General features: G+C 40.2%; 1 protein-coding gene across 6 annotated transcripts in view; it reads left to right on the top strand.

The window, feature by feature from the left end:
* Positions 1–22,768, top strand: part of HIVEP3 (HIVEP zinc finger 3) — a 388,269-nt gene that overhangs the window by 358,866 nt on the left and 6,635 nt on the right. For all 6 annotated transcript variants that reach the window (XM_073666393.1, XM_073666394.1, XM_073666397.1 and 3 more), the window contains 3 exons: positions 2,055–2,230; positions 2,748–2,846; positions 3,339–4,150. In XM_073666393.1, coding sequence (XP_073522494.1) covers positions 2,055–2,230; positions 2,748–2,846; positions 3,339–4,150 — 1,087 coding nt within the window. The remainder of the gene's footprint in view (positions 1–2,054; positions 2,231–2,747; positions 2,847–3,338; positions 4,151–22,768) is intronic.

The raw sequence follows: 22,768 nt of genomic DNA, 5'->3' as shown, positions 1-22,768 counted from the left end.
AACTATTACCACACTTTTCCATACGTTTTGTTCGATATTGCAGCTTCATTTTCTTCAGTGCAGCATACAATATCAGACACTGAACCATGGACCGCTGCAGTGCATTTATAATGTATTTTTAATGTAAATGGTTATTCCCACCTCCATCAGTCCCAAGAACAGGGTTCTGAAGTTACCATTTGAATTGGTGTTTTCATCCCGAGATTGTAGGGGTCCCAAACAGTTTGATGCACAAGTTATCACCTCTGTAGACTTCGGATAGGGATAATACTTGAAATAAAGTCCAGTTATCTTTGCATTTTTAAGGGGGTCATGTTTATTTTTAAGAAGACGTGTCACTTGCTTAATAACCCATTATCTACCAATGTCCTTTTTTTGGGACGCCTCATTTTTTGCTTCTAGCAACTAAGACTTTCTAATTAGGTCCAATTAGGTCCAAAAAAAACAAAAATGAAAATTGCTAATTTGGCAAGTAATGGGTTAAAAAAATTAGATACATGCCCATTAAAGATCCCTGAGATTCCCTGATTCTGCCACTCTTTTTTTTTATTTGTGCTGCGTCACTCCATTGCAAAGATATTCACATTTCATACTTCTGAAGCACAGTATGTGAAATCTCTGTTTTGCAGAGCAAAAGAGGTAGGAAGCATTTCTTCACAATCATCTCTGGGGGCGTGCGTTTTCACTCCTCCCTCACAGACACGGGCAATCACCGCTTGGCATCCTGTACTTGACAGCGTCTAAGAAGCAGGGGTGAAAGTGCACACCCCCTGAGAAAACTGAAGAATCACCCAGTTGGTCTCCAAGAGAGTTTTCACAAACAGTGCTGCAATGAAAACAAATGTGAATATCTTTGCAATGGAGTGACGCAGAGCAAAATGGAAAAGAATGACAGAATCAGGGAAGCTCAGGAATTTTTACAAGGTATTTAACTCATTTTGGGGTGGCAAATGACATGCTACTTTAACCTCTACATGACTGTTAACATACATGTACATCATCAACCATTTTCCTGCCTTTGATGCGGGCTCACACACTGAGCCCACATCTTTCTTTGCACTTGATGGCTGATTTAATCAGTCATCAAGTGCCTCTCCACCCACGGCTGTTAACCAGTTAAATGCCGCTGTCTATCACTGACAGCGGCATTTAGCACACACAGACAGGAAATGGGCCATTTAACACACGCAGACAGGAAGCGCATAATTGATCAGTGCACCCATCACGTGATCGCAGGGGTGTCAGTGGGTTGTCATAACAGTCAGTGGTCTGATGAAGACCCCTGTGCCTGTCATCACTATCATCCTGTGGACACCGGCCAGCTGAAGTACTGGCATGTGTAGCACAGGCGATCAGATGATCGCAGCTTCAAGTCTCCTAAGGGAATTATTAAACATAGTAAAAAGTCCCCCAAATTTTTTTTGTAATATTAAATAAAAAAACACAAAAGTTCAAGTTGCCCCCTTTTGCGCAATTAAAAATAAAACAATTTTAAAAACACAAAATACACACATATTTTGTATTGCCGCATTCAGAAATGTTCGATCTATCAAAATATTAAATAAATTAATCCAATTGGTAAACGGCGTAACGATAAAAAAAAAAATTATTTTTTTGACAAATTTCTGAATTTTTTTTCACCACATAAATAAAAAAAAACTATACATGTTTGGCATCTGCATACACGTATTGACCTGGGGAATCATACTGTCAGGTCAGTTTTACCATAAATTGAGCATAAATTAAAAAAACATTGTGGAATTGCACTTTTTCTTCTAATTTCACCACACTTTGAATTTTTTTCCCTTTTTCCAATACAAAATGGCAAAGAGGCAAAATGAATGGTGTCATTCAAAAGTATAACTCGTCCCGCAAAAAAACAAGCCTTCATACGGCTATATGGCTGTAAAAATAAAAAAGTTATGGCTCTTTGAAGGAGGGAAGAAAAAAACGGAAAATCGCCAAGGGTGAAGGGGTTAAGATACTGTAAGTGGCAGGTTGAAGTGACAGAATTCATCGTTAAACTTTTTTTTATTTTGCTTCTATTTTTATAGGTACAAATCAAATGAGGAGTATGTTTATGTACGAGGCCGTGGCCGGGGAAAGTATGTGTGTGAGGAGTGTGGGATTCGTTGCAAGAAGCCAAGCATGTTAAAAAAACATATTCGCACACACACAGATCACCGGCCATATGTGTGCAAGCACTGCAATTTTGCCTTCAAAACCAAAGGTGACTTTCTTTCCTACTTTTGCTGAACAATCTGTGTCTAGTTTTATACTTTAAAGGCTTGTTCACATGCTGCGAAAAAAAGCATTTTTTTTTTTAAAGTACCAGCAAAGAAAATGAGATTTCTGACGTCTCATGCACATGCTGCTTATTTTTTCCTTGTGGCTTTGAATCATCAATGCGTTTTTGTTTTGTTTTTTAAATCTGCTGCATGTCAATTCCTCCAGTGTTTTTTGCAGGGATTTTAACTCATTCAAATGAATAAGAATAGAACGGAGTGAAAAAGCATAAAAAAAAGCACCCAAAAACGCACATATTTTACACAGCATTTTTTTCTGCCAACACGCAGTTTTTTATCTGCAGAAAAATTCTACAAATACTCAACATGTGCGCATAGAATAACACTATAAAATGGAGCCCCTTGACAAAGCCATCATCAACTACTTCTGCATAACTTTCAACCACAGGAACGCATCAGAAATTAACTGTTCGTTATTACCTATTTTTTTCTTTTTATCAGGGAATCTAACTAAACACATGAAATCAAAAGCACACAGCAAAAAGTGCCAGGAGCTAGGTTTAGTACCACCATCTCTTGCCGACCTGGATGCAGAAGAAGGTACTGTATTTTACTTTAAGTATTAATAAGGCATTTGGCACCCTGTCTTCTCTAGTGCGCTAGAAGGACGGTGACAACATTGTGAGCTGAGCAGAGAGGGTTATGCCGGAGACTCCCAAAACTTGTCCTGTCCTGAGGGCCTGTCAGCCCACAAAGTATAGTATGGTTCTATACTATAGAACTTCTCCTGTACTTCGTAGTGCAGATTAGGAACCTCATTAAATATGCTGAATGAAAAAACAATATTTTTCTATGCCACACATTGGTGTGATGCAATATTCTGTATTTTCAATAGTCTACCTTATTATTTAATATTGCAGAGTTATAGAAATGTATTTTCTGAAGCCTAATTCTATAAGACTGTGATAAAATCACCAGTAAAAATTCTAATCTTCAGGATTATGATTTTATATTGAAGAATTTGTAATTTGACAAGTATAACAATGACCCTATAATTACTTCCAGTGTATATATTATTGTACATCTTTGCAGGGACAAGTGATGAGCGTTGGCTAGAGAGTGATGTGGTAGAAGATCATCAGTTTTCTGACTTAGAAGATACAGATGATGAAGATGATTCTGATGGAGACGAGGAGGAGGATGAAGATGAAGATGAAAGTCAAGAAGAAAAAAATACAGATCTCTCACCAAGTACTGTCACTTCTTATTCACCTAATGAGCCAAGACAAAACCCAGACAGTACAGACACCATTTCTGTTTGCCAATTTTCTTCACAATTACAGACTTCTGAGTCTTCTGGAACAGATTCCCACGCCCTTCTGGTATCAGATCAGTCAGTGTCTCACGAGCTAGTACCCCATAGACAATGGTCTCCTGGCAAAGACATGGGAAGTAGTCGGGCAGGTCCATCCAGAAGACATCTTCTGCAAAAAAGAGAAAGCTCACCAAAATGTTTTTCACCGACAGGCTGTACCTCACCCCGCAGGGGAATGTCACCATGCCAGCGCTTGCCATCAGCCAGAGAAGTATCCCCACTACGATGTGTTTCCCCTCAGCGACTATCCCCACATTGTAGTCTTTCACCGAGGGCCTACATGTCCCCAGAGCGCGGTTCTTCACCACCAGTCCGACATTTATCCTCAAGCAGTGAAGTCACAAGTCTGCGTTATGCAGCTTTCAGAGGTGGCTTGGTTTCACCACCACGGTACACATCTCCTGGGAGAGAAGAGTCCCATCTTACAAGGACAGATGCTCAGACCCACTTAAAAGCTCAGCATGGAGTATTTCCCTCTAGAGCTCAACCTCATAGGACTTCTGAACATCTGGAGACGTCAGGATCAAAGGTAAGGGAGAAGAAGACGAGAATTTTAGAAAGTTGGAATAGTAAACTTTATTTGTTAAAGTTATTTGCTAGTTTAAATGAAAAGCACACTGTTCTTAACCCCTGAATGAACACTGATTCACCTTTCTACATTGGTCATTAACCCCTTTCCGACATTTGCAGTAATACTACGTCCTTGTGCCCTGGGCCTATTGGTCCAGGGACGTACTATTGCACAAAATGTGATCGCACACAAGCTTGTGCGGGGTGATCGCGGCCTTGTGTCAGCTGGTTCTCACAGCTGACACCCGGTCCTATGTGCCACTGCTCCCGGCACATTAACCCCCGAAATTCTGCGTGCAACATTCCGGGAGCAAGGGTAGGTAAGCGCGACCTACTTACCTTCTCTCCGGCGTCCCGCACTGTCTGTGCTGGGTCCCGGTAATTGTCATGGTGACCCGATGTCGTAATAACGACATCCGGATCACCATGCAACTGGAAGTTATTTTGATCATGCGCAGTGCGCGATTAAAGTAACTTCTGCCTGTGCAGCGCTGACTGGATATATATAGCATGGTTTATAAGCGATCAGCTTGCAAAAAGTGAAAGTCCCATAGTGGGACAAAGTGTAAGTGTAAAAAAAAGTATGAGAAAGTGAAAAAATATATATATATATATTTTAAAAATACAGTTGTGCTCAAAAGTTTACATACCCCGGCAGAATTTTTCTTTCTTGGCCTTGTTTCACAGAATATGAATGATAACAAGAAACTTTTTCTCCACTCATGGTTATTGGTTGGGTGAAGCCATTTATTGTTAAACTACTGTGTTTTCTCTTTTTAAATCTTAATGACAACCTAAAACATCCAAATGACCCTGATCAAAAGTTCACATACCCTGGTGATTTTGGCCTGATAACATGCACAGAATTTGACACAAATGGGTTTAAATGGCTACTAAAGGTAACATCTTCACCTGTGACCTGTTTGCTTGTAATCACTGTGTGTGCATAAAAGCTGAGTGAGTTTCTGGGATCCAGACAGACTCTTGCATCTTTCATCCAGCCACTGACGTTTCTGGATTGTGAGTCATGAGGAAAGCAAAAGAATTGTCAACGGATCTACGGGAAAAGGTAGTTGAACTGTATAACACAGGAAAGGGATGCAAAAAAAATCCAAGGAATTGATAATGCCAGTCAGCAGCATTCAAACTGTGATTAACAAATGGAAATTCAGGGGCTCTGTAAAAAGCAAAGCACGGTCAGGTAGACCAACAAAAATTTCGGCCACAACTGCCAGGAAAATTGTTTGGGGTGCAAAGAAAGACCCACAAATAACATCAGGGCTCTCTGAAAACTAGCGGTGTGGCTGTTTCAAGATGCACAATAAGGAGACACTTGAAGAAAAATGGGCTGCATGGTTGAGTCGCCAGAAGAAACCCATTACTGCGCAAATGCCACAAAGTATCTCGCCTACAATGCACCAAACAGCACAGAGACAAGCCTCAAAACTTCTGGAGCAAGGTAATTTGGAGTGATGGGACCAAAATTTTACTTTTTTGCCACAACCATCATCTTTACATTTGGAGAGAGGGCAATAAAGCCTATGATGAAAGGAACACCATTCCTACTGTAAAGTACAGAGGTGGACCACTGATATGTGAGCTACAAAGGCACAGGAAACTTGGTAAAAGTTGAAGGAAAGATGAATGCAGCACGTTATCAGCAAATACTGGACGCAAATTTACACTCATCAGCCCGGAAGTTTCGCATGGGACGTACTTGGACGTTCCAACATGACAACGATCCAAAACACAAGGCCAAGTCGACCTGTCATTGGCTACAGCAGAACAAAGTGAAGGTTCTGGAGTGGCCTTCTCAGTCTCCTGACCTCAATATCATTGAGCCACTCTGGGGAGATCTCAAGCGCGCAGTTCATGCTAAACAGCCCAGGAATTTACAGGAACTGGAGGCTTTTTGCCAAGAACAATGGGCAGCTTTACTGTCTGAGAAATTAAAGAACATCATCCACAACTACCACAAAAGACTTCAAGCTGTCGTTAATGTTAGAGGGGGCAATACAATGTATTAAGAACTGGGGTATGTGAACATTTGATCAGGGTCATTTGGATGTTTTTGGTTGTCATTAAGATTAAAAAAGAGAAAACACAGTAGTTTGACAATAAATGGCTTCACTCAACCAATAATCATGAGTGGAGAAAAAGTTTTTTTGTTATCATTCATGTTCTCTGAAACAAGGCCAAGAAGGGAAAAATTCTGCCGGGGTATGTAAACTTCTGAGCACAACCGTATACTGTACCCATAAAAAAATATTATTATAAAAAAAAAAATAAAAAATAAAAGTACACATATTTGGTATCGCCGCGTCCAGATCGACCTGAGCTATAAAACTGTCCCACTAGTTAACCCCTTTAGTGAACACGGTAAAAAAAGAAGCAAAAAACGATGCTTTATCATCATACCGCCAAACAAAAAATAGAATAAAACGTGATCAAAAAGACGAATGTAAATAAAACGTCATCTTGTCCCGCAAAAAAGAAGTCGCCGTACAGCTCCATCAGTCGAAAAATAAAAAAGTTATAGCTCTCAGGATAAAGCGATACAAAATTTTTTTTTTCTATAAAATAGTTTTTATTGTGTAAAAGCGCCAAAAATAAAAAACATATAAAAAAATAAATGTGGTACCGCTGTAAACGTACTGACCCGAAGAATAAAGCTGCCTTATCAATTTTACCACAAGCGGATCGGCATAAAAATAAATAAATCCTGAATTGTTGGTTTTTGATTATTCTGCCTCCCAAAAATTAAAATAGAAAGCGATCAAAAAATTTCACGTTCCCGAAAATGGTAGCAGTAAAAAGGTCAACTTGTCCTGCAAAAAACAAGCCGTCACCTGACTCTGTCGGCCGAAATATGGAAAAATTATAGTTCTCAAAATATGGCGATGCAAAAGCTAGTCTTTGCAAAAAAAAAAAAAACGTCTTTTAGTTTTTAGTGTATGACAGCTGTCAGTCATAAAAACCCAATATGAATCTGGTTAGGGTTGTGCTAGGGGTAGTGTTAGGGTTGTGATAGTGTTAGGGTTGTGCTAGGGCTGGTATTTTTTTTCAAAAGTAAAGAAAAAAAAATTATGATATGGCGACTAGTGTTAAGCGCAAGTGCTCGCTACTTGAGTTTGCATCGGGTGCTTGGCTATGCACTGAGTATCGCGGCTGTTCTCGTGACATGCTCGAGTGCCTGCCTTGCACGAGCTATACCCGTATGTTTTTTTTGGGTGTCATTCACTCGAGCACCCGCGATACATGGCGCATACCAGAGTGCCTGATGCAAACTCAAGTAGCAAGCACTTACGCTCAAGACTAATGACAGCTTACTCAATATAATCACCTAATCTTATCAAATTCTGTGTTGTACCTCTGGGTTCAAAATATTCACTATACCCCTTGATAAAATCCGTGAGTGGTCTAGTTTTCAAAATGGGGTCACGTGGGGAGTTTCCACTATTTAGACGCATCAGGGGCTCTCCAAATGCGACATGGCGTCCGCTCTCCATTTCAGACAATTTTGCGTTCAAAAAGTCACACAGTGCTCCTTCCCTTCTGAACCTTGCCGTGCGCCCAAACAGTGTATTTTCCCCACATATGGGGTATCGGCGTACTCAGAAGAAATTGCACAATGGTTTTTGAGGTCCACCTTCTCCTCTTACCCTTGTGAAAATAAAAAAATTGGGGCTAAAAGATCATTTTTGTGGAAAAAGTTTGGTTTTTAATTTTCACGGCTCCATGTTATAAACTTCTATGAAGCACCTGGGGGTTCAGGGTGCTCACCACACATCTAGATAAGTTCCCTGAGGGGTCTAGTTTCCAAAATGGTGTCCCTTGTTGGGGGGTCTCCACTGCTTAGGCACATCAGGGCTCTCTAAACGTAACATGGCGTCCACTACTTATTCAAGCTAATTTTACATTCAAAAAGTCAGTGTTTTTTCCCCACGTATGGGGTATCTGTGTGCTCAGGAGAAATTGCACAACACATTTTGGGGTCTATTTCTTCCTGTTACCCTTGCGAAAATAAAAAAATTTGGGTCTAAAGTAACATTTTTGTGAAAAAAGTTAAATGTTCATTTTTTTTCTTCCACATTACAAAAATTCCTGTGATGGGTTAATAAACTTCTTGAATGTGGTTTTGAGCACCTTGAGGGGTGCAGTTTTTAGAATAGTGTCACTTTGGGGTATTTTCTGTCATAAAGGACCCTCAAAGTCACTTCAAATGTTATGTGGTCCCTAAAGAAATGGTTTTGTAAAATTTGTTGGAAAAATGAGCAATCGCTGGTCAAATTTTAACCCTTAGAACTTCCTAACAAAAAAAAATTTGGGTTCCAAAATTGTGCTGATGTAAAGTAGACATGTGGGAAATGTTATTTATTAACTATTTTGTGTGACATATCTTTCTGATGTAAGGCCATGACAATTAAAATTTTGAAAATTGCGAAATTTTCGCAAATAAATTGCAAGTCATATCGAAGAAATTTTACCACAGTCATGAAGTACAATATGTCACGGAAAAACTTTCTCAGAATCAGTGGGATCCGTTGAAGCGTTCCAGAGTTATTACCTCATAAAGTGACACTGTTCAGAATTATAAAAATTGGCCTGGTCATTAACGTGCAAACCACCCTCGGAGGTAAAGGGGTTAAGGGACCTTATTCCTGAAAGCTGCTGTTTTATGGCATTAAGGAATAAATTTATATATCGCCTCTCCCCGAAGGGTGAAGGATGAGCGGGTGTCAGTTGTATACTATAGTTGACACCCTCTTGCATCAGCAACCATTTGTGCTAGCACCGATCGTGGATGTTTAACCCTAAGTAATGGCCTTTGGGTCTGCCAGCTACAGTGGCATGTTAGGCCCTGCCATAAATGGTTAGTGTAAAATTGAGAGGTTTGATTCATTGCAATAAAGAAGTATTGCAGTGCATTAGACGATCAATCAAAGTGAAAAATAAACATGTTCCATATTGGGACTATGTAAAAAAAACTTGTTCAATAAAATTTGTAAAAATGTAAAAAAAAAATAACACATAAAAAAAAAACATAATTGGTATCACTGTGTGTCTAGCATACCCCGAGTTATAAAACTGTCACATTATTTTTCCTGTGTGGTGAACACTATAAAAAAAGAAATAAATAAAAACACACCCCAAAAATCATCATACTGACAATCAAAACATTTTATAAAAAGTGATCTTAAAGTTATACATATGAAAATATGGTGTCACTGAAAACGTCAACTCAAAAAGAAACAAGCAGTCATATGTCTCTTTCCGCAGGAAAGGTCTCTTCCACAGTTTTGTGCTTGCATAAAAAGACGGGACACTGCTGGACAGATGCTAGATGGAATGACTGCATCTACCTCATTGTAGTGAATGATTCCGTCAGATGTTCCATCTGAATCCTGTTATTTGAAGATTTATATGGAAACCTCTCCAAGTGCTCTGTGTAGAGCACAGGATAAATGTGAACCTAGCCTTGAAAGTGATCTAAAATTGTTATGTATCCCAAAAAGGTACCAATAAAAACTTTAACTCATTCTGCAAAAAAAACAAGACATTTCTCAGCTCCTTCACCTGTCAGTGTAAATGAAGAGAGTTTTCATGTTACTGGTAGCTCACCGGCTCGGGAAAAGCAACATGAAAAAATCATAGCTAAAACATCATTTTAGCAGAGAAAATATAATTTTTGTTTTCATGTTCCAATCTTGTAAAAATCTGTGAAGCATCTGTGTGTCTTCTAAATGATCACCACACAATAGATTAATTCCTCAGCGTTTCCAAAATGGGGTCATTTGGCAGCGGTTCCTCTATTTTTGCAATATGACCTCTATATTCTATTCCTGACAAAATTGTGCTCCAAAAATCAAATAGCGCTCCTTCCCATCCAAGTGAAATCAGCGGTTTTAAACCACATGAAGGGTATTTCTGCGTTTGGAAGAAATTGTGTAATAAATTGTGGTGTCTATTGCCCCTTGTGAAAATGAAAAATTTGGGGCAAAAGCAACATTTTAGCCATAAACATTTTTCACTTTTTTCAAGCCAATTTGTGTTAATTCATGTGAAGCGCCTGAAGTGATAATAAACTTACTTACAGCAGTTTTGAATACTTTTAGGGGTGCAGTTTTTAAAATAGTCTTGGGAGTTTTGGTACTTTTGAGGTTTTTCCAATATATTTTCCCCTTGAAGTCACTTTCAAACTGAATAGGTCTTTTAACCACTTTACTCCCGGAGATGGTTTACACGTTAATGACTAGGCCAATTTTTACAATTCTGACCACTGTCATTTTATGAGGTAATAACTCTGGAACGCTTCAACGGATCCCACTGATTCAGAGATTTTTTTTTCGTGACATATTTACTTCATGATAGTGGTAACATTTCTTCGATATAACTTGTGTTTATTTGTGAAAAAATTGGAAATTTGGCGAAAATTTTGTAATTTTCAAAATTTGAATTTTCATGCCATTAAATCAGAGAGATATGTCACACAAAATAGTTAATAAATAACATTTCTCACATGTCTACTTTACATCAGCACAATTTTGGAACCCAAATTTTTTTTTGTTAGGAAGTTATAAGGGTTAAAAGTTGACCAGCGATTTTCTCATTTTTCCAACAAATTTACAAAACCATTTTTTTAGGGACCACATTTGAAGTGACTCTGAGGGGCCTTTATGACAGAAAATGTCCAAAAGTGACACCATTCTAAAAACTGCACCCCTCAAGGTGCTCAAAACCACATTCAAGAAGTTTATTAACCCTTCAGGTGCTTCACAGGAATTGTTGGAATGTGGAAGAAAAAAATGAACATTTATTTTTTTTCACAAAAAATGTTACTTTAGACCCAAATGTTTTTATTTTTGCAACAGTAACAGGAAAAAATGGATCCCAAAAATTGTTTTGCTATTTCTCCTGAGAACGCAGATACCCCATATGTGGGGAAAAAATACTGTTTGGGCACTCGACTGGGCTCGGAAGGGAAGGATCGTCATTTGACTTTTTGAATGTATAATTTTTTGAATAATTAGCAAAAGCCATGTCGCATTTTGGAAGCCCCTAATGTGCCTAAACAGTGGAAACCCCCCACAAGTGACACCATTTTGGAAAGTAGACCCCTCAGGGAATGTATCTAGATGTGTGGTGAACACCTTGAACCCCCAGGTGCTTACCAGAAGTTTATAGCATTGAGCCATAAAAATAACATTTTCACATTTTTCCCACAAAAATGTTTTTCAACCCCCAATTTGGCATTTTCATAAGGGTAACAGGAGAAATTTCAACATGCAACTTGTTGTGCAAGCTCTCCTGAGCACGGCATTACCTCATATGTGGGGGAAAACTACTGTTTGGGTGCATGGCAGGGTTTGGAAGGGAAGAAGCGCCATTTGACTTTTTAAATGTAAAATTTGCTTGAATAATTAGCTGACGCCATGTCGCGTTTGGGGAGCCCCTGATGTTCCTAAACAGTGGAAACTACCAACAACTGACCCCATTTTGGAAACTAGACCCCTCAAGGAACTTATCTAGATGAGTTGTGAGCACCCTGAACCCCCAGGTGCTTCACAGAAATTTATAACCTATAGCCGTGAAAATAAAAAAATCTAACTTTTTCCACAAAAATTATCTTTAGCCCCAAATTTTGTTATTTTCACAAGTGTAAGAGGAGAAAATAGACCCCAAAAACTGTTGTGCAATTTCTCCTGAGTACGTCGATACCCCATATGTGGGGAAAATACACTGTTTGGGCGCACATCAGGGTTCAGAAGGGAAGGAGCACTTTGTGACTTTTTGAATGCAAAATTGTCTGGAATGGAGAGCGGACGCCATGTAGCATTTGGAGAGCCCCTTATGCGCCTAAACAGTGGAAAACCCCCACAGGTGACCCCATTTTGGAAATTACACCCCTCAAGGATTTTATCAAGGGGTATAGTAAACATTTTAAACCCAGAGGTACAACACAGAATTTGATAACATTAGGTCATCCTATTGAATAAGTTGTCATTAGTCTTGAGCGCAAGTGCTCGCTACTTGAGTTTAAATCGGGTACTCTGGTTTGCAGCGTGTAACGCGGGTGCTCGAGTCCCCACCCCGCAATGTTTCACAGTTATTAGACACCCAAAAAAAAACATGCGGGGATCGCTCGTGCATGGCAGGCCATCCCCGTGTAGTTTTTTTGGCTGTATAACAGCCGCGAAACATATGGGGCGGAGACTCAAGCATCTCACTCGAGCACCCGCGATACTCAGTGCATACCCGAGTTCCCGATGCAAACTCAAGTAGCAAGCACTTGTGCTCAACACTAGTCGCCATATCGTCATCATTTTTTTTTTCTTTATTTTTGAAAAAACCCCAAACCCAACACAACCCTAACTCCAACTCTAATACTAACACAACCCCAACCCTAGCGCAACCCAAATCCTGTGTTTTTTTATGCCGTTCCGCGTGTGGTAAAATTGATAAGGCAGATTTATTCTTCGGGTCAGTATGTTTACAGCGGTACCACATTTATATCTTTTTTATGTTTTGGCACTTTTACACAATAAAAAACATTTTATAGAAAAAATATTTTTTTGTATCCCTTTATTCTGAGAGATTTAACTTATTTTTCTGCTGATGGAGCTGTATGATGGCTTGTTTTTTGCAGGACAAGATGACGTTTTCAGCGGTACCATTTTTATTGGCAGTTGTCTTTTTGATCGCCTTTTATTGCATTTTTTTGTTTGGCAGTATGATGATAAAGCATAGTTTTTTGCTTCGTTTTTAATTTATTTTTTTACTGTGTTCTCTAAAGGGGGACAGTTCTCTAACTAGTGGGACAGTTTTATAGGTCAGGTTGTTACGGATGCGGTGATACCAAATATGTGTACTTTTATTGTTTTTTTTTCGTTTTTTCTTTTTATTATAATATTTATTTATGGGTACAGTATATTTTTATTTTTTGGGGATTACTTTTTTTTCAATATTTTTACAAATTTTTTTTTTTCACTTTCTGATACTTTTGTTTTCACGTTTACACTTTGTCCCACTATGGGACTTTCATTTTTTGCAGACTGATCACTTGCACACCATCAGAATGAAGCATCATCCCCTATGCTGTGCAGGCTGTCAGCCCCTGCGCACACAAGCTAGGTTGATTGTTCACTGAGCACGATCTACCTATCTTGCTGATGCCTGGTGACCTGGATGTCGTCATGACAACATTGGGTCACCATAGCAACTATCCGGACCCGGCATACATAGCGCGGGACGCCGGATAGCTGGTAAGAGGCGCACTCTTACCCATGCTTGCACCGGAAATGCTGTGATCGACTTCAAGTTGCTGCATTTTGGGGGTTGATGTGCCGGGAGCGGTGCGACACCGCTCCTAGCACATAGTGCCGGGTGTCAGCTGTGACAATCAGCTGACACCCGGCGGCGATCGCACCAACTCAGCCTCTGTGCGGGTGTGATCGCCAGGGCGTATTAATACTTATCTGGTCCAATAGGCCCAGGGCGCAGATACCTATTAATACGCCCCATGTCAGAAAGGTGTTAAAAAAATTAGCTCTTGTAAATTTCCTTGAGAAGAATTCAATTCTGCTGCTAAACTTTTAAGCCTTCTAACATTCTAACAAAATAAAAATGATGCTGACGTAAAGTAGAGATATGGGTAATGTTATTAATTTGTTTGCGTTTGACTATGTAGTTTAAGGGTATAAAAATTCAACGTTTAAAAATGTCTAATTTTTCTAAATTTTCATCAATCTACAGATATTTTTTTTTTAATTTATAATTTTTATTAACTTTTTCAAAAAGAAACAAAACATACCAGATTAAGGTGATAATCAGATACCTGTTCGCAGACAGGGTATAAGAGATAGTTCTGTCATATTTGATTGGTAAAGCAAAACAATATAATATAAGAACTTAATAACAATGTAACTTACTTCAGTTTAATTAACATGCAATCCAGTTGATACTCTGATTTGTTGAAGCCATCTTGTTAGATTAGACCACCTATGTTAGTATTATAGACCAAATAATCCCTTTATTCCACTCTCTCCCCACCCCCCCTTAATCCAGGCATAATGGTCCTAGGCTATGCCTAAGATCTTCCAGAATGTACCACGCTGTGGAAGAGAAGGGTTCCACCATTTTCTTTTTTTCATTTAATGAGCAGTAATTTACAATAAACTGTTTCCATTTCGGAAGAAATTTGCCAGCTTGCGTTTTCTTATTGCTAAGGGCGTCTGGTTGCTCTATTCCCATAAAATGTTTCACTTGAACTGTTAACTCTTCAATGGGGGAGGGTGTTGGGTTCTAGCCAATATTTAAGTAATTGTTTTTTTTGCCAGGATAAGTAGGGTGTGGAGCAATTTCGGAGGGTTTCCCCTCTTCCCTTCAGGGTTTTCTGTGTTGTTCCAAAAATGTAACAAGGCTAGATAAGGGGAAAGAGTATAACCCGAACCCCATATGGTGTCGATCATAGCTGATACTTGTCCCCAATATGAAACTGAAGCCGGGCATGACCATAGGCCGTGCATGAGGTCGGAGAGTGGAAGGTGGCATTTAGGGCAAGCTGTTAGCCTGTTTGAAAGCGGGTCTCTTTAGGTATGTTAAATGCATAAATGGCGCCATGCATGATTTTATATTGCGTTTCTCTCCATGCTTCGTTTATAATGTGTTTTCTTATTAAATTCCAGCCTGACCTGATCTTATCAGAGATTTCCACATCCTCCAACTGTTGTCTCCAATATTTGAAGAAAGTATCTAGGTGAACTCCTAGTAGATTGGATCTCATTACAGAATAAAGGACAGAAATTGAAGGGGTACCCATTGGAGACAACAGAATGACATCCAAGACATTTTGGGAGACCTCAAAGGTCGCATCTTTTAAATTGGCCATAATGGATAGTTTGATTTGTTCATATTGGAAATAATGTTGCGGAGGTAGATTGTATCTGTCTAAACACTCGGTACATGTCATCCATCTTTGCTCACTTGAGTGGAGAAGATGGGATGCGTTGTCTACACCTGCTTGTCGCCATTTCAGAAATAGTTTATTTTCATTACCCTGGGGAAATTCTGGGTTTTGCTATATCGGGAGGTGCTTTGAAAACCTGAAAGAAAGACCTTATTTTTTTCTTACTGCCTTCCATGCGGAAATAATATCCCTAAGGATTGTTGACTTTTTAACTGCCAAGGGAAGGGAGGTAAATCGAGAATGAAGGAGGGCAACCAGGTCAAGGGGGTATGCATAATCTGCTTCCAACGTGTAGTCAGAATATGTACGTCTCTTATGGAACCAGTCTATTATATACCGGAAAAGGCAAGCAGGATTGTAATTTCTGATGCTTCGGAAATTAATGCCTCCGTCGTCTTTGGGAGCCATAAGTTTGCTCATACTAATCCTGAGACATTTTCCTTTCCAAATAAAGTGACTGAAGGCTCTACTGAGTATAGTTATGTCCGTGTGTTTTAGGAGTAAAGGTAAGGTTTGTAGTTGATACATAATTCTGGCTGTACTGATCATTTTTACCAAATGTGCCCTACCCATAAAAGATAGAGGCAAATCTTGCCATGACTTTAATTGATTGACAGTTTTTTTTTATAAGAGGAGGGTAGTTTAAGGTTTATATAGATGAAGGCAAACGGCCTATTTTAATTCCCATGTGGGTGATATGTGAGGGTGCTATGGATATACCATTTAAAGACCAATCTGAGCAGAGTTTTGTTCCCTTTTCGGTTAATGGGAGTATTTCACATTTTTTAACATTGATTTTAAACCCTGAGTAAGAGCCAAAACTTTTAAGTAAGTCTAATACTATAGGTAGATGTTGGGTGGGGTCAGACATAAATAAAATAACATTTTCAGCAAAAAAAGCCGCCTGAATTTATTTCCTAGTAAACTGAATGCCTGTTAAAGTGCTTGGATCAGACAAAATGCGGACTAAGGGCTCCAGAGCTAAGTTGAAGAGGAGGGGGGACAACGGACAACCCTGCCTCGTTCCTTTCTCAAGGGGGAATGGAGTGGACAAGAAACCCGGAGTGTAAACCTGAGCCCCTGGAGATGAATATAGATTACGAATGTAGTTAAAGAAGGGGCCTGCTAGTGACATTTTTGTGAAGACCATATATAGCCACTCCCAATTTATATTATCAAAAGCTTTTTCCGCATCCAAGGAAACAATCGCTGGTGCTTCCCTTTAAATCTGGTAAGGAGTGAATTTTATCTAGTACCAGTAGGACTTTTCTGATATTTAGAGTGGCCGAGCAACCCTTTACAAAGCCCGCCTGGGCAGGAGAAATGAGATGGGGTAAGATGGAGGCCAGTCTGTTGGCCATTATTTTAGATATGATCTTAATATCAGTATTAATGAGAGAGATTGGTCTGTATGAGCTAGGGAATAGTGGGTCTTTATCTGGTTTTAGTAGTAATTTAATATATGCTGTGTTTGCAGAAGGAAAAATGGGGTGGCCTTGAGATAGTTTATTAAAAATTGATTCCAATAATGGGGAAATTTCCTCTCTCAGAGATTTGAAAAATTCATTTGTGTAACTGTCTGGGCCGGGTGCTTTGTTCAATTTTAGGTTCTTAATTGTATTTGTGACCTCTTCCAAAGAGATAGGTTTATTTAAAATACCTTTTTGTTCCTCTGAGAAGATGGGTAGTTTAACTTTAAAGTTTATTTGAAGAGGAAGGGGTTTGATTTGAATTTTTGTAGACGTCTTTATAGAAAGAGTCTAATATCTCGTTTATTGTTTTAGGGTTGTTGTGGATTTCCCCGTTGGTACTTTTTAATTGAAAAATTTCCTTTGGTTTTCTCATCCCCTTAGCTAAATTAGCCAACATCCGCCCCGATTTATTTCCGAATCTATAAAAATAAGCTTCAGATTTGGATAGTGAAATTTTTCCCTCAAGTCTGCGTATTGATTGAATTCCACTTGTTTTTGCGACCAGTGGTTTTTATTTATGATGGATGGGTCAAGCAAGAATTTGGTGTAGGCTTGTTTTAAGTCAGTAGAGAGTTCCCCATATCTCTTTAGAACTTTTTTTTTGTGGGAAAATGTATACGCCAAAATTTTCCCCCTGAGCACCGCCTTGGCCGACTCCCACAGTAATATTGGGTCGTTTTGGTATTCCGCGTTGTCTGAAATAAATTCTTGCCACCATAATTTGAGGGAGAAGGTAAAAGAGTCATCTTTACAGAAGTAATTGGGAAATCTCCATAGAAAATCCCCCAGCCTTTCTATTCACTGAAGATGAACCATAAACGGCGCCCACCTATAACATCTTCATCCGAGGGAAATCTGTCTCTGGAAGATGTGTTTCCTGAAGGAGGGCTATGTTGGGTTTTAGGCGTTTTAGATGTCCGAGGATTTTCATACGTTTTTGGGGAGATCTCAGACCTTTAAAGTTCCATGACACGATATACATTGGTGGGGTGTTTGTAAAATAATGATGGCAGTGATGCCATTCAACTGGAATAAAGAAACGGAAATTATTCTCAACATTATATACCAAAATTGAACAACAAACATTCAAAACAGTAGAACATATTAGTTCTAGCATGAGCTGAGGCATTTCATCCTATCTCGCTAGGAGAACCTTTCCCCTGGGCTTCATGTTTGCTCGACCATGTGTATAAGATTTTCAAATAAAATCTCTCCTGTTTTGTTATTTTCATTTTTTTTTGCTTTTTCCCCTCATTTGCTCCCAGTTCTATCCCTCCTCCCCCAATTAGTAAAACTTGTTATTTACTGTATTAGGAGTCCAAAGAGAGAGAGGGAAGGGCGGGAGCAGCAATTACCAATTGGCCACTCAGATTGTGGCGTACCATTTGTAGAGAGGATAATTTCCTGAATAATTAACTTTTTTTGGCACGTTTTTGTTAGGTCCCCATTCTCCTTTACCTGTTCGGCTTTCAAATCTCTCTGAGGTTCTTGGACATGAAGCTTCGTTGTCATCTTGAGGGGTCCGATCCGGGCTGACCCCTGGGCACAGCAGGTTATTGACAAAAGTTTTGGCTTTGTCCGGAGATATGAATTCACGAAAAGAGCCATTTGAGTCTTTCGATCGTAGAGTAGCTGGGTAGCGAAATTGAAAGCGGACCTTTTCTTTATGGAGTCTAGTGCAGATGGAGCTAAATGCTTTTTGTTTTCTGGTCACCTCAATGGAGTAATCCTCAAAGAGCAAAATTTTATGACCCTGAATGACCAACGGGTGATTGAGTTGTTTATAAGCTCGTATAATGTCTTCTTTATCATTAAAATCCAGTAATTTCATGATGACCTGTCTAGGTCTGGATGTGTCCCGGTTCGTGGATGTTGAGGGTGGGGGGCCAATCGTGTACTCTTTCCACCTTTCTGCCCTCAGGTAATTTTAGAGCCTTTGGGATATCGTTTTCACATAGTGGTTTCAGTACACTTTGGGGATATGATTCCGGTAGTCCCACCAGACGCAAGTTGCTCCACCGGGAGTGATTCTCCAGGTCATCAATACGGTCTCTCAGGATCATGCTTTCACGAGCAATAGCTGTCACTTTTGCTTGGTCCTCCTTTGAGTCATCCTCAATGGTCGATACCCGCGATTCTAAATCAGTCAGCTGTTCGGCTTTTTCATCTTGCCTAACCTGTAAGTGCATCAGGGCAGAATTAAGTGTAGATTGAATGATAGATTTAATTTCCGGTAGCAATTTAGCTGTGGCCTCAGGTGCCAGTTCCGATGGGTCCTCTTTCCTTACTGAGGAGGTGCGGGGTGGTCTAAGGGAGTGGCATGCCTCCTCTTCACCATCTATTTGGGAGAGTTATTTCTCTTGATCAAGAATTAAGGCCATCTTGGTATGATTAGAAATGTCAATATGGCGAGAAGAGGTTGGCAGCTTTTGCCAACTACGAAGGAGGTAGCGGTCCATAAACCCAAAAGTTGGTATTTAAAGATAGCCTTCAGCTAGGTGACGACAACACAGAACTTGAGGGTTCTGAATCAGTGGGGATCAGATGGTTAAATGAGAAACCATAGGGGAGAACATAAGCGGTTAATTAGAATTCATATGGTCGGTGCTTGAACCGGAAGACTTACAGATTCATATTTGCAGGTTGTTCTTATTTCATTGTCATCAGAGCAAACTGCCTATTGTCCATTTATAGATTTTATAGATTTTATGCCACACCGTGGCTGGGTATTAGAGGGTAGCAGAAATAAATCTTGGATGCAGTATCGGGTTAAGACTGGTTATGGTGTTATTTTGCATATATCCACAAGATGCCGCCAGAGACTCTTCGATGGTGATATTAGAGAGCTTCTGTATATTAGGAAATGGAGAAAAGGAGCCCACTGCAGGATTTTGATGTGCACAGGCTTTTTTTCTTCCACCTATAGAGCAGTATCTATGTGTCTATAGAGGTTTTATAGTGGAAGGGTGATGCCACTTATAGGACCCGGTTCTATTGGATTGCCCAGTGTGGATTTATTGTGGCCTCTGTCTGAGTCTGTGCTGCTAATAACCAGCTTCTCCTCGGGTCTCACTCTCCCCAAGATGGCGGGCGCTTCTGTGGTGGGAAACCCCCTCAGGCGGCAGATGTGGCTCAGAGGGCAAGCGTCCGCGACCGCCAGCAGCTCCAGTGTCCTGTCCTCTATGCGGCCTGTGTGCGCCTCAGGTGTCTGCGGGGGAACCGCCAGCACGGTCCCCCGTATGAGCGTGGGTCCGGGACTCTGCAGCACACGTCGTGGGGCTGGGCATCAGGGTCTTCCCCTACCTTCCTCTCCAGATCTTACCGGACAGCGACTCGGCAGTCGCAGCACTTCTCTCCGGTCACCATCTCTTGTCCTTTGCGGCAGGAGGGAGCCGAGGCCCAAGTGATCCTCAAAGCTTCCGTGTGACCTCCCCCGTCAGGACCGCTGGCACCCTCCTGAGCGCTCTCAGGGACTGCCCAGCAGGAAAGACGGCGGCTTCAGGGATCCAGGTAGGCCCGACCTCAGAAATCGGTACTGCTGCTCTTGGAGGCTCTCCGCAGGATGCCTTACGATCCTGGGTTGTCACCTGAGATGTTAGAATGGTGGATGAACTTGTTTTAATTGCTGAAATTGAGAGTTAGACTCAGGGAGCTCCCAGTTTGATGTTCTTCTCGTTCAGCATCTAGACACACAAATTATTGATTTATTTAATTTACTATATGATGTATAGTTATTACATATATCAATACACTTACAGGGTCTCTGCATCTCCTAGTGATGTGCCGCAATGAATAGACGCCATTGTACTTGTGCATGTTTCTGTCCATTGTCAAACCCTGGGGATCCGATCAGCTACCAAATGATCCTTATGTCCATGTCTGAATGCGTGCTTCTGTTGTTAAGTATCCAGTCTTCGTATGTGAAATTCAACGTCCAGCGCATGCACTCTAGAAACCGACCTGTGCTCTAATACAGTTTCTAGTGTGGCGGATTTGGATCATGCACACTGGAAATCTACTGAAAGAAGCCCACATTCAGCCATGGACATGTGGGTCATGTGATGGGTCATTTTATCTTCCAAGACTGAAAAGCCATTTAGCAATCATTATCTCGTCGAAGTTGTTCATATCCTTTTAATCTCTTCAGGACATGGCCAATTTCCGTTTTTGCATTTCCATTTTTTCCTCCCCTTCCCAGAGCGAATAACTTTTTCTATTTTTCTGTCCACATAGACATATGATCACTTGTTTTTTGCAAGGCGGGTTGTACTTTTGAATAACACCATTAATTTTACTGTAAATGGGGAAAAAATTCCAAGTGAGGAGAAATTGGGAAAAGAAAAACCCAATTCTCACATTGTTTTTTGGAATTGTTTTTACACTGTACATTTTGTGGCAAAAAAGACCTTGCTATATATGATTCTACTCATCAGTATGATTATGGTGATACCAAAAATGCCTAGTTTCATTATTATTTTAGTGGTTAAAAAAAATCAGAAGTTTGCAAACAAAAATTTTTTGCCGTTTGAGGAGACCCGTAATGTTGTTTTTTTGCGAGGCGAGACAAAGTTTTTATTGATGCTATTTCGGGATAGATGTTACGTGGGATGTGATAGATGTGGGATATATTTTTAAAGCATTTTTTTTTTTACTTTTCACTGTTTATGTTAGTCATTTTATGGGACTTGAAGTTGGGATAATCTAGTCTCCTGTGATATATACAGTAATACCACAGTATTGCTGCGTATAGTAAAAATCATGGTCTCCTTTGAAGCCTGGCCACAGGCTGGGTGCTCCGTAATGGCAAACAGGGGGTTTTCAGCAGACCCCCGCTATAATAGAAACCCATCGCACTGATGGGTGCATGGAATGATGCGCCCCAATGCCAGCGCATGTTGAATGCCACTGTCAGAGTTTGACAATGGCATTAAACAGGTTAACATTCGCGGCTGGAGCAGAGCCATGAGCTGCCGGGTATGCTCACCCGCTTTCGACTTGCACTGTACATGTATGGAACGTGTCATGAAGTGATTAAAGTAATTCTGTTATCACTTTATAGAAAGCTTTAGGATTCTCCTTGTTATGAAATGGAATTCAGTGGATGCTTCTCAACCTAATAAATGGCACCCCAAATGGGATATTGGGATGTTTTCCATTAACAATACTGATTTACCATGTGGTTAGCACACACCAAAGCACTGTTTGATCACAGTAGTTGTGTGCTTAAAGGAGATGCAGTTGCAACCACAAGGTGCCCTACCCTCCATGTAGTCACTGGATATGCTTATGGACAGCGTCCGCTGAAAACTGTCATAGAGTCTGGTGCACATACACATTTGCCCACAATTGCTTCTCATGCCACATAATAATATATTATATTAGGATTATTATTTGCAGGATATATTGTAAAACATGGAGATTAAATACAATGCAGACATTTTTGAAAGGACAAATAAGTACATGTAAGATATTCAAGGGTTATCTACTTTCAACTAGAATATTCAGGTGAAGGCTTACTGTGCGGCCTGGCATTGGCCATAGCACAGCATACTAGGGCCCTTCCACACCACAGGGTTTTTTTGGGTTCATGTGCTGTTCGTTTTCGTTATTTTTGCAGATAGAACACAGATCCATTAAAAAGAATGTGTCTTCACATGTTTTTTGTTTTTAGAGGACCAGACTTGTCCATTTTGGATAAGTGTTGCTGATCAAACTTGCCAATGCAAGTCAGTGACCCCATGGATAACACATGAATGTCATCTATGTGCTGAAAGAGGGATTGTAAAGACTGACACAGGCTAAAAATGGATCCAGCACTGTGGAAGAAAAAACACAAATGAGCCATTTCATTAAGACTGGTGCAGCACACGACAATCTTAATGGAGGGCTTGCTGCCGTATAATGTGCCAAATTCATTAAGAGGCAGATCCCACTTAATGAGTTCAGCGCATCTTTGAGTGGCGTGAGCCTCACCACCAATGCTACTTTTGTCTGGGATTAGCACCTCTAGCGTACAAAATGCCGGCATTGTTAATGAATTGGGAGGGTGCAGCCCTGCCCCGTCCCCTCCATAGCTCTGACCATTTCAGCGCAGCTGCTTCAAACTGGCATGAAAACACCAAAAAATGCACATTGCTGC

This window comes from Phyllobates terribilis, unplaced genomic scaffold (genome assembly GCF_046119375.1).
Source record: "Phyllobates terribilis strain yellow unplaced genomic scaffold, ASM4611937v1 Scaffold_2__4_contigs__length_985480577, whole genome shotgun sequence".
Taxonomy (NCBI): Eukaryota; Metazoa; Chordata; class Amphibia; order Anura; family Dendrobatidae; genus Phyllobates; species Phyllobates terribilis.
This window is presented reverse-complemented; position numbering and strand designations above follow the sequence as displayed.